The sequence below is a fragment of the Capra hircus genome, chromosome 9 (assembly GCF_001704415.2).
Source record: "Capra hircus breed San Clemente chromosome 9, ASM170441v1, whole genome shotgun sequence".
NCBI classification, from domain to species: domain Eukaryota; kingdom Metazoa; phylum Chordata; class Mammalia; order Artiodactyla; family Bovidae; genus Capra; species Capra hircus.
The window spans coordinates 55,071,072-55,084,062 of NC_030816.1; the positions used below are offsets into that span (position 1 = coordinate 55,071,072).

Genomic DNA, 12,991 nt, shown 5'->3' on the forward strand with positions numbered 1-12,991 from the left:
TCTGTCTTTTTCACTCTTATTCTCTTATGGTGTACAGTGGAGTTTTTCAGAGTTTTTATAAGAAATGTGGTATTGCCAACAGACTGAACACAGAAGCAAATATGAGAATCCAAATGACATAAACTCAAGCCAGACATTAGAGAGTTGCTAAAATGTAAAACACCAATACAGGATATTAATGCATATATATGGAATTTAGAAAGACGGTAATGATGACCCTATATGCGAGACAGCAGAGTGACACAGATACAAAGAACAGACTTTTGGACTCTGGGAGAAGTGAGGGTGAGACGATTTGAGAGAACAGCACTGAAACATGTATATTGCCATATGTGAAACAGATCTGTAGTCCAAGTTCGAGGCGTGAAACAGGGCGCTCAAAGCCAGTGCACTGGGACAACTCTGAGGGATGGGATGGGGAGGGAGTTGAGAGGGGGGTTCAGGATGAGGGACACATGTACGCCCATGGCTGGTTCATGTCAGTGCATGGCAAAAACCACTACAATATGGTAATTAGCCTCCAATTAAAAGAAATAAATTAATTAAAAACAAACAAAAATCTGTTTTGGAAAAATGACTATTTTTAATGAAGATATTATTTATGTTCCCCATAATATTGTATTTTAAATGGATTAATAGTTTAAATGTTTTTCAATTTTCATTTATAATATGGGCTTCCTTGGTGGCTCAGATGGTAAAGAATCTGACTGCAGTTTGTTTTAGAAAATACAACTTTTTCATAAAAATGTTATTTATGTTTACCATAATAATAAATTTTAATGGATTAATAGTTTAAATTTTTCTATTTTAATTTATATCATGGTAAATATCCATAGGTCTAACTGACATAAAGAAAAGCACCCCTGCTCCTCCCCACTACACAGACAGTACTTTTAATTAATCATCAAGAGAAACTATTCCCTAGACTACTTATTTATATTTCAGAGCTTAAGAGCACAGTCAGTGACCAACTTCCACAGAACTCAATCCAAAGAAATTCTTTACATTCCAAAATCACTTTGTACCAGCCTTCTTCATCTCCTCAGAGTCTTCCAAGGAATCATAGCTTCTGTAGAAATCTGTTTATGCCTTCTTTCTTAGGCCAGCCAGAGCAAACACAGAGAGCTGCAACCTACAGGGAGACAGTGAACGCTCCAAAAACACGAATCACAGGTTCCCGGCCAGAAGGCCGCGCATCTGACCATTCACCAAAGCACTGCAAGGTGAGGCGTTATTCTCCTCAACACCGACATCCATCCTGACTGATGAGACAAAAGCTTTCTGAAGTCCTCAATAATTTTTTAAGAGTCTGTAGGGGGTTACAGGACCAAAATGTTTGAGAGTTACCATCCTAGAACATTTCCTAAAACCTACAACTTTTGGCAATTTAGCAGCTAATTCCTTTCAAGCAAACTCAACTACAAGAGAGAATCTTCTATAGTTTGTTGTCGAACCTTTGACAGAATCTTCTTTAGAATCTGCTATATTCTCAAGAGAGTCCACTATAGGAGAAAAGAGATAATTCTTCTATTTTTGTGGTACAGTTTCCCCATAAAAACATTAAAAGAACAACAGTAGATATTATTCATATTCAGCCTTAGTGAATTTTCAGCGTAATTTCCAAGGTCAATAGTATAGTGCATAGGAGTTGAGAACATGCAGACAGGTATCAAGGTTTTTCTTTTAACTATTACTGCAAGGTAAGACAAAAATGGTAAAATACTCATTCTGATAAATAGTGTTTCATTTTATCCTGCAAAAGTTCCAATAAGACAAGTATTATTACAGCATATTCTACATGGGGAAACTGAGGCTCATTAAGAGACTAAAGTGAAGTGAAAGTGTTAGTTGCTTAGTTGTTCCGACTCTTTGAAACCCCATAGACTGCAGCCCTCCAGGCTCCTCTGTCCATGGGATTTCCCAGGCAAGAATACTGGAGTGGGTTACTATTCCCTTCTCCAGGAGATCTTCCTGAGCCAGGGATCAAACCCAGGTCTCCAGCATTGCAGGCAGATTCTTTACTGTCTGAGCCAATGTCCACATAGCCAGTGACATAAAGAGGCAAGTTCAGATTTTTTAAATCCTAAATTCAGTAGTCATTCTGTTCTGCTCCACTTTCCTCATGCCCTGCAATAGGCAGGGAGGAATCTAGGTTGATCAATATTGATGTAGGACATGAAACCCTCAAGGACAGAAACCGCGTCTTAATCACCTCTGTATGCCCACTGTCCCACAGCCCTGACACACTGCAAGTGCTGTTTCCGTGTATATAATGAATGAAGACACACACCCAACAGGGAGAAAAGTGCAGAATCAAGCTCAGTGAGGGGTGGGGTCACTGGCTTGATGCTCCCCCAATTTCCTGTGATTTGTACTGAGCTTCATTTTCAAATCACACAAAACTCTCCCCATTTTCTTCTCACCTGGTCCAGAGTTCTGCTAATTGCTTTGTTTTCTGAAGGACTGAACCAATTCTATTTACCAACCATTTATTTTAAAAAAGAAAAAAAAAAAAAGTCCTACATGCTTCATTAAAATCAGTTGCATCTGGTCTAATAAGCCAAATACATGTAATATAATTATTTAAAGCATTACCCAAGGTAAATGTTTAAATAAACCTGAAATATTATTCGTTCAAACATTTGATTTACCAAGCAATATGTCATGAGCTTTATTTATTTATTTATTTAACAATGTACTTAATGAAAGGAGTTAGTTCTTTATCCCAATGTTTAATTCATAGCAGGAGTTTTAAATATTTATGAAGTTTCATGTCATTTTTGTTTAGTTAATAGACTGGATGGTTCAGTTCGTTGGCTAAGAGAAGGCAGTGCAATTTCAGCAAAAGGAAAGCTCTTTACCTTTTGAAAAATGTGCTTTTAAAAGGGAAGTGAAATAAAATTTTTCAAAACATATAAGGTCATTTGCTCCCATGTGTCACCATAAATTAATCAGGCAGCTCTTCCTGGGTGCATCCCTCTTCTGCAAGCTTTGAAATATGAGGGGCCCGTTAGAAACCTTACCAGTAATGACATACTTGACTTTTTCACTCATCAAGTCACTCTAGCCTCAACTCGGAAAGCAAGAGAATCTACTCTTACTTGGTCAATTTCCACAGATGACTTATCAACTGCTAGGAAATTCATTTCTTACCTAAGATTTTTTCATGTGTAAAATGTGATTTTATTAAAGTATTTCACTCACTGTCAACCTAGAGAACCCAGAACTTTTCTAGATAAATGAAATTTTAGGAAACTTTCAAATTTACAGTTTTTAAAAAGAATTTTTAATAGCAAGGAATAATCATAATTTAAACTTTTCTTGACAATTCAGGATCATGATCCTACAGCTATCTCACACATTTGTACACAAATGTGTGTCTGTCTTAGGTTCTCATTCTCCTTACTCTATCCCAAACTAACATTTCTTTTACTGTCCTTCTGCTTCCTCCAGAGACATTTCATTTTCTAGCAAACTCCCAACTTGGGCCTCCACGCAAGACTGTGGCCTTCAGTATGCATAAAGCTTTGTTACAAGACAAGCAAAGTTGCCATAAAACATGAATTTACTTGAATCAAACATAATTCAGTCAGAATCTAAAATACACTGAATAAAGACAAGAACTAATACAGGCTTCACCATAGTTATCATTTCAATACTATGATCTTAAAAATTCCTAAATAAACTCTTATTGTTTTTAGTCTGCCAAGATAGGATAAAGGACTGCTATTTCTCCTTTACTTATTTCTACTCTATAGATGGACTCGACATACCAGAATCTTATTCATGTAACCTCCCAAGCTATCCTGAAGTTGTCAGATGCATCAAAACAAGGACACGTCTAAGTTAAATGAACAGGGACCTTTAGGGCACATGTCATCAGGATCTTCCAGAAAAAATTCCAGCTTCAAAAGATTAGGCAGTGAAGCCAAGATGTCTCATGCACCTCCTAATCTTTCTAACTATGAAAGGAGAATCATAGTATCTATCTCATAGAGATCACTTGATAAATGAGCAAAGTAATTACACAGCATACTTTCTAAGATATTACGGGTACACGAAACACAATAGGTAATAGCTAAATTTTCATCCTAACACACATTAAAGTTATAAAACCTGATCTCCAAATTTAAGAGGAGAAATTTGAATCTGCTGAGAGATCATAAAGAATTAACGAAGACTGCTCAATGCTGTAAAAAAAAAAAGAAGTAAATACAAAATGAGGTCAACAAAGAACAATGTATTACATAAAACCCATTGCTTATTCACAGAAAGCAGAAGACCATGGAGTAGAAATGGAAATTAAGGTTTTATCTGCTTAGACTCTCAACTCAGAGTGAGGGATATAAGTATTTACCTCACCAACCATGTTTATGACTTGTAGAAAGCTTTCAGTATGCACATGCTTTCCAGAAGATATACAAATAAGTAAATGGTTGTATAGATAAACTGATGCATATACACATAAATAAATTCATGGATACATTGACAATAATTATCAAAAGCATGGCATCTTAACAGTTTAAAAAATGATTTTATACATTAATGTAAGTTTGAAAACGGGAAAGTGCTAACAGGAAAGCTAGATATTGAGCTAGACCCCAAAGGATGGGTTAAAGATGATAAACAGAGAACAACAGAGGGGTAGAAATGGGAAGGTCACTTTAAGCTTGAGGCAACACATGAATAAAATCTAGAAAGTAGGTGAGCAAAAATCAGTTTGTTAGGCAGAGAATAAAGTGAGAGAGGAAGTTTTGTCTTTAAGTTTCTGAAGTAGAAATGAATTCCCTTTATATTCCACTGTTTGAATCAACAACATAAAAGTCAACAGTGTCTTCACCTTGTTTAATTAGACTACTTTCACTTAAACTGCCTTCCATCTGTTGACATATAGAAGACCATCCCTGTCATTTACTTACCTGTCACATAGTGTGGCATGTGGGATCTTAGTGCCCAGATCAGTGACCAATCCCACGCCCCCTGCAATGGAGAAGACTATTACTCGTAAAAGATACTTTTGCTAAGGATGGTCTGGGAGCCTGATTTATCTCTTTAGGCCACATGACGCATACTTTACTTTGCCCACTAAGCATGAAAATAGATCCTTAAACATTTTTGATAAAGCCTGGAAACAACCTAGAAGCCCATCGTCAGATGACTGGTTGAGTAAATTGTGATAGAGCTTCATAACCTGGCACAACATATAAATGAAAAAGAATGAAAGATATTTCTCTATCCTACTATGGAGTGATCTCTAGGACGTACTGCCAAGTCTAAGTAAATAATCAAGAGTGTATCTACCTAAGGATGGAAGGATAAACCATAAAATTAAAATAAAAAGAAATTGACCTGTAAGGTAAATTAACCTGTAAAGGGGAGGGAGAGAAGAGGGTGATGGCTCAAGAATGGAAGTAAGACTTCTAATACACCTTGGTTTTAATTATGACCTTTGGACCACTTAGATAATTCACATGTTTATAAAACAAAATTAAGTTTCAACAAAGCAATCCCTGAACATTCAATATAAAATGAAATTAACCAACCAGGTATGCAGTGAGTGGCATAACCATACGGAGAATAACTATCCTAAACAACCTGAAGCAGACTAATTTGATTATTACAGTCCTTCTGGGATAAAACCCTAAGGATACAACCAACTGAGGAAAAGAAAACAAGTTTAAACTATTTTTTGGTTATCATATTGTTGATAGCAGTGTTAGTATTTCTATTCTGAGAATGCTGTGCAGTAATAAAGGATAAAACACACAAGTAATTATGTGATATGCTAATTATATTATCTGCTGTATCCTCAGAATCACTATTCTCAGCATGGAAGAAAGAAGATACAGATGTACTTCTGTCTTCTGTAAAGGCTTTAAGCAATAACCAACTCAGAGAAGGGAACGTTCCTAGTGTCCTGAACACAGTAACAAAAGTATATTTCTACTAAGTAGAATCAGTGTTTCTTGAGGAAATAGATAATTCTAGGTCTGGATCTATGAAGTGATGCCATGATCTTAGTTTTTTGAATGCTGAGTTTCAAGCAAGCTTTTTCTCTCTCTTTTCACCACCAAGAGGCTCATTAGTTCCTCTTCACTTTCTGCCATTAGAGTGGTATCACCTGCATATCTGAGGTTGTTGATCTTCCTCCCAGCAATCTTGATGCTACCTTTTGATTCATCCAGCCTGGCATTTCGCATGCTGAACTCTGCATAGATGCTAAACAAGCAGGATGACAATATACAGCCTTGTCATCTTCTTTTCCCAATTGGGAACCAGTCATTTGTTCCCTGTTCAATTCTAATTGTTGCCTCTTGACCTGCATACAGGTTTTTCAGGAGACAGGTAAGGTGTTCTGGTATTCCCATCTCTTAGTCAATGAAACAGAAGTAAATGCTTTTCTAGAATTTTCTTGCTTTTTCTATGATCCAACAATTTGGCAATTTGATCTCTGATTCCTCTGCCTGTTCAAAACCCAGCTTGTATATCTGGGAGTTCTCAGTTCACATGCTGCTAAAGCCAAGCTAGAAGGAATTTGAGCATTACTTTGCTAGCATGTGAAATGAGTGCAATTGTATGATAGTTAGAACATTCTTTGGCACTGCCCTTCTTTGGGATTGGAATGAAAACTGCCTTTTTCCAGTACTGTGTCCACTTGTGACACATTTGTTAACATATTGAGTACAGCACTTTAACAGCATCATCTTTTAAAATTTTAAATAGCTCAGCTGGAATTCTGTCACCTCCACTAATTCTGTCCATAATAATGCTTCCTAAGGCCCACCTGACTTCAACTCTAGATGTCTGGCTCTAGGTAAGTGATGGCATCATCATGGTTATCTAGGTCATTAAGACCTTTCTTATATAGTTCCTCTGTGTACTCTTCTGCTAGGTCCTTATCATTCCTGTTCTTTATCATGCCCATCCTTGCATGAAATGTTCCCTTTATATCTCCAATTTTGTTGAAGAGATCTCTAGTCTTGTCCATTCTACTGTTTTCCTCTAATTCTTTGCACTCTTCATTTAAGAAGGCCTTATTTCTCCTTGCTATTCTCTGGAACTCTGCATTCAGTTGGGTAGATCTTTCCCTTTATCCTGTGCCTTTCACTTGTTTTCTTTACTCAGGTATTTGTTAAGCCTCCTCAAACAACCACATTAAAAACAAAACAAAACTAAGATCATGGCATCCAGTCCCACCACTTCATGCCAAAATAGATAGGGGAAAAGTGGGAGCAATAACAGATTTTCTTTTCTTGGCTCCAAAATCACTGTGGACAGTGACTGCAGCCATGAAATTAAAAGGCACTTGCTCCTTAGAATGAAAGCTAGGAAAAGCCCTACATAGTACATTAAAAAGCAGAGATTACACTTTGCCAACAAAGATCCATATAGTCAAAGCTATGGTTTTTACAGTAGTCATGTACGGATGTGAGAGGTGGACTATAAAGAAGGCTGAGCACTGAAGAGTTGGTGCTTTCAAACTGTGGTGCTGGAGAAGATTCCTGAGTCCCTTGGACTGCAAGGAGTTCAAACCAGTCAGTCCTAAAAGAAATCAACCCTGAATATTCATTGGAAGGACTGATGCTGAAGCTTCAATACTTTGATCACCAGATGTGAAGAGCTGACTCACTGAAGACCCTGACATGCCAGTAAAGATTGAAGATGAAAGAAGGGGCAGCAGAGGAGGAGATGGTTAGATGGTATCACTGACTCAGTGCGCATGAATTTGAGCTAACCGTGGAGGACAGAGGAGCCTGGTGTGCTACAGTCCATGAGGTCACAAAGAGCTGGACACAATTTTTCGATTGAACAACAAGAACAACAACATGTCTGGAGCAAAAAATATACCGAAACACATGAGAAATTATCTCTAGCGTCATGTCATACATGAGTTAAGATACTATTTTTACAAGAAAATTAAAACAACACTAGTTGGTCATTAATGAAAAGTACTAGGGAATCTAAGAAAAGAAGAAAAAAGAAAACGAGTAAATGAAAGTAAGAAGTAACCCTTGAGAAAGTTAAGTTTTTCTTAAGAGAGATATTCAAATAAATAAATGAATTTATTAGAACATGATTTTATAACCATTAATAAATGGATATAAGTACTGATCAGCAGCCGCTGCTAATTTCACAAACAAGAAAGGCAGATATTTTGTATCTCTTGTTACATGATCACAAGAAGTAATCCTGACCAAAAAAAAAAAAAGGATGAATCTGATAAATCTAGAGTCAAGCAGTCTACAAAAAAGAGAAGGACATGGGAACAGAATTATAGACTTAATAAGCAGGCTTCTTCAACAAACAAATTCTGAGAGAAGGAGAACGGAGGGAAAGAAGTAAAAAAGGATAGGGGAAAAGATCTTAATGAAGAGAAAGAGGTAGGCAGAGACAGAGACACACTGATAGGAAGAGGAAGGAAGGGGGGATTAAAAGCTGCTTGAAAAGCACTTTCAACCAGCTCAACCAACTGCAATGCATGAACCTTATTTGGATTCTGATTCAAACAAACTGTAAAAAAAAAAGTTATGAAATTTGCAATACAATATGAAATTTAATATTTAGATATTTGAAATTAAGAATTGTTAGCATTTTAAATAGGTACAATAACAGCAATATGAATTTCAAAATAACCTTTTATCTTGTAGGGAACTGCTTGGGGGTGTGCATAGGACAGAACTAGTCATGGGTTAGTGAATGTTGGGGCTTGGTGGGGGGTTCATTATACTATGCCTATTAGCTTTTATGTATGTGAAATCTTACAAAATAAGTGAATGTATTTTTAAAAAATATAAGACATTTGGTATCAATGAGAACACTCAGTACACAGAGGTTGGTTTCTAAATACAATATGCTTCTGAAAACACAAGGGTTCCTTGAAGAAACAGATTCTTCCTAATCTGAGGGGAGAAAAGTACAAGGTGAGCCTAGAAGATCTTGTACCAGAAAGCAAAGGAGTAAAACAAGGAGTACATGTTAAAACCGCATAGGAGCCAGCTTGAAGGGCTGCCTTTTGTCAAACTTGGGTAAACTTAAACGTCAAAGAAAAACAGTAACGATTTATAAAACATTGAATGAAAAATGGAAGCTTCTGCACAGTGACATTCAAAAATAAAAAGAGAAAAAGGAGGAAAAGCAACTATCACAGAAGACTGCCAGCCAGTCAATATAGAAGGAATAATAAAGTGGGAAAAATCACCATTTCTCTAACACTAGCCTATTTTTTCAGGTAAGGATTACAAATGCATGATAAAGCCACGGGATGATAGGTTATTACTGGCAGATAGGCTATTCATTTGGTTTCAAGGATCACAAATTAGCATTAGTTACCAATAGGAAAAGGTATTTTTACAATGAGGATAGAAGGTGATACACCCATTCCCAAGAGGAGGGCTATCTGACATCACACACCTCTTCTAATGATGTGATGGAAGGAATAAACAACCTAGGCATCTAGGTCTGCCAAAACTGTTCAACTTGAATTAAGTCATCAAAAACAGAGAAAATCAGAAATTTGATTTGGACTCTTTAAAATACACAAAAAAATCAGAGGAGCTAATCTAAATTTAAGAAACCAAAAAGATATAACATCAAACGCAATGCATAACCCTTGTTTGAATCCCAGGTAGAGCGAGGAAGAAGCCATTAGGACAATATTGTGACAACTGGGAAATTTCTAATATGGTCATATATTAAAATATAATTGTTTTAACGTTCAAGTTCTTAAGCATTACAACTGTTTTGTTTAGTATGGCCTGCTGCTGCTGCTAAGTTGCTTCAGTCGTGTCCGACTCTGTGCAACCTCAGGGGAGGCAGCCCACCAGGCTCCCCTGTCCCTGGGATTCTCCAGGCAAGGACACTGGAGTGGGTTGCCATTTCCTTCTCCAATGCATGAAAGTGAAAAGTGAAAGTAAAGTCACTCAGTCATGTCCGACTCTTAGCGACCTCATGGACCGCAGCCTATCAGGCTCCTCCGTCCATGGTATTTTCCAGGCAAGAGTACTGGAGTGGGGTGCCATTGCCCTCTCTGAGTATGGCCTAGTTAGGCTTAAAAAAAAAAGGTGAGTGTATATGGTGCAACCTATACACAGATAGATACAGAAAGAGAGTAGTGAAAAGTGAAAGTGGTAGTTGCTCAGCTGCGTGTGACTCTTTGCAATCCCATGGACTGTAGCCTGCCAGGCTCCTCTGTCCATGGAATTCTCCAGGCAAGAATACTGGAGTGGGTTGCCATCCCCTGCTCCAGGGGATCTTCCTGACCCAGGGATCGAACCCAGGTCTCCCACATTGCAGGCAGATTCTTTACAGTTTAAGCTACCCAGGAAGCCCAAGAAAGAGTACAAATTATACAATGTTATAACAACTGGTGAATGGGATCTACAGGGAGGCTGTAGGGATGCATTCTATACTATTCATTTAACTTTTCTAGGGACTTAAATTTTTCAAAATAAACAGCTGACGAAAAATGTAATCTGACAGTGACATCTGAATAGCGTACTACGTACCAGTAACGCAGCATCGTCACCTTTGCTCCTCTGGATCTTCTCTCTGGAGCTCTCTTTCTGACTGACAGCTTGCTCTGCAAATGATACCTCCAGGTTGATGTCTGTTTCAGAGGCAGGTGCCTCCTCAGGCACCAGTGGGGTCAGCTCCTTTCCACCAACACCTAGGTGAGATGCCTGGTCTGAGAACAAAATAGAAGACTTAATTCCTATGCTTTAGTTACTTCTTTAAAAAAAAAAAAAAAATCCTTCTAATACATCAACTATATAAACCTTTAGGAAAAGTACTACTTACTGTAAGCAATAATTAACCCTTCTTTTCATTGTAAAATGTATACTCAAGGAATCATAACAATGGCACAAGGGAGACAGAGGAGGCAAGGTGGTAACCAGAAAGCCAGAGCTGCACTGTGGAATCTTTCTCTGAGGTCACAGTTCTTAGATTGAATCCAATTCTAAAACATTCCTGGATGATCTCAAGCTCTGAATGAAAAACTTATCACAACTTACTAAACTTAATTGTTGTTTTATATTATACTGGGGGATTAAAATTTAGTTCGGTTTAGGTGCTGCTCAGTTGTGTGGGACTCTCTGCAACCGCATGAATTGCAGCACGCCAGACCTCCCCGTCCATCACCAACTCCCTAAGTTCACTGAAACTCACCTCCATTGAGTCAGTGATACCATACAGCCATCTCATCCTCTGTCGATACCCTTCTCCTCCTGGCCGCAATCCCTCCCAGCATCAGAGTCTTTTCCAATGAGTCAACTTTTCGCATGAGGTGGCCAAAGTACTGGAGTTTCAGCTTTAGCATCACTCCTTCCAATGAACACCCAGGACTGATCTCCTTTAGAATGGACTGGTTGGATCTCCTTGCAGTCCAAGGGACTCTCAAGAGTCTTCCCCAACACCACAGTTCAAAAGCATCAATTCTTCGGCACTCAGCTTTCTTCATGGTCCAACTCGCACATCCATACATGACCACAGGAAAAACCATAGCCTTGACTAGACGGACCTTTGTTGGCAAAGTAATGTCTCTGCTTTTGAATATGCTATCTAGGTTGGTCATAACTTTCCTTCCAAGGAGCAAGCATCCCTTAATTTCATGGCTGCAGTCACCATCTGCAGTGATTCTGGAGCCCCCCAAAAATAAAGTCTGACACTGTTTCCACTGTTTCCCCATCTATTTCCCATGAAGTGATGGGACCAGATGCCATGATCTTGGGTTTCTGAATGTTGAGCTTTAAGCCAACTTTTTCACTCTCCTCTTTCACTTTCTGCCATAAGGGTGGTGTCATCTGCATATCTGAGGTTATTGATATTTCTCCCGGCAATCTTAGATTCCAGCTTGTACTTCTTCCAGCCCAGCGTTTCTTATGACGTACTCTGCATAGAAGTTAAATAGGCAGGGTGACAGTATACAGCCTTGACGTACTCCTTTTCCTATTTGGAACCAGTCTGTTGTTCCACGTCTAGTTCTAACTGTTGCTTCCTGACCTGCATACGGATTTCTCAAGAGGCAGGTCAGGTGGTCTGGCATTCCCATCTCTTTCAGAATTTTCCACAGTTTATTGTGATCCACACAGTCAAAGGCTTTGGTATAGTCAATAAAGCAGAAATAGATGTTTTTCTGGAACTCTCTTGCTTTTTCCATGATCCAGCGGATGTTGGCAATTTGATCTCTGGTTCCTCTGCCTTTTCTAAATCCAGCTTGAACATCTGGAAGTTCACGGCTCATGTATTGCTGAAGCCTGGCTTGAAGAATTTTGAGCATTACTTTACTAGTGTGTGAGATGAGTGCAATTGTGTAGTAGTTTGAGCATTCTTTGGCATTGCCTTTCTTTGGAATTGGAATGAAAACTGACCTTTTCCAGTTCTGTGGCCACTGCTGAGTTTTCCAAATTTGCTGGCATATTGAGTGCAGCACTTTCACAGCATCATCTTTCAGGATTTGAAATAGCTCCACTGGAATTCCATCACCTCCACTAGCTTTGTTCATAGTGATGCTTTCTAAGGCCCACTTGACTTCCCATTCCATGATGTCTGGCTCTAGGTGAGTGATCACACCATCATGATTATCTGGGTCATGAAGATCTTTTTTGTACAGTTCTTCTGTGTATTCTTGCCACCTCTTCTTAATATCTTCTGCTTCTGTTAGGTCCGTACCATTTCTGTCCTTTATCGAGCCCATCTTTGCATGAAATGTTCCCTTGGTAGCTCTAATTTTCTTGAAGAGATCTCTAGTCTTTCCCATTCTGTTGTTTTCCTCTATTTCTCTGCACTGATCTCTGAGGAAGGCTTTCTTATCTCTTCTTGCTATTCTTTGGAACTCTGCATTCAGATGCTTATATCTTTCCTTTTCTCCTTTGCTTTTCGCTTCTCTTCTTTTCACAGCTATTTGTAAGGCCTCCCCAGATAGCCACTTTGCTTTTTTGCATTTCTTTTCCATGGGGATGGTGTTGATCCCTGTCTCCTGTACAATGTCACG

At 38.4% G+C, this 12,991-nt stretch overlaps 1 protein-coding gene across 1 annotated transcript in view; it reads right to left on the reverse strand.

Moving 5' to 3' along the window:
- The window catches only part of ARHGAP18 (Rho GTPase activating protein 18), a 136,298-nt gene that overhangs the window by 41,551 nt on the left and 81,756 nt on the right, over positions 1-12,991 (reverse strand). The window contains exon 5 of the mRNA XM_005684734.3: positions 10,506-10,684. Coding sequence (XP_005684791.1) covers positions 10,506-10,684 — 179 coding nt within the window. The remainder of the gene's footprint in view (positions 1-10,505; positions 10,685-12,991) is intronic.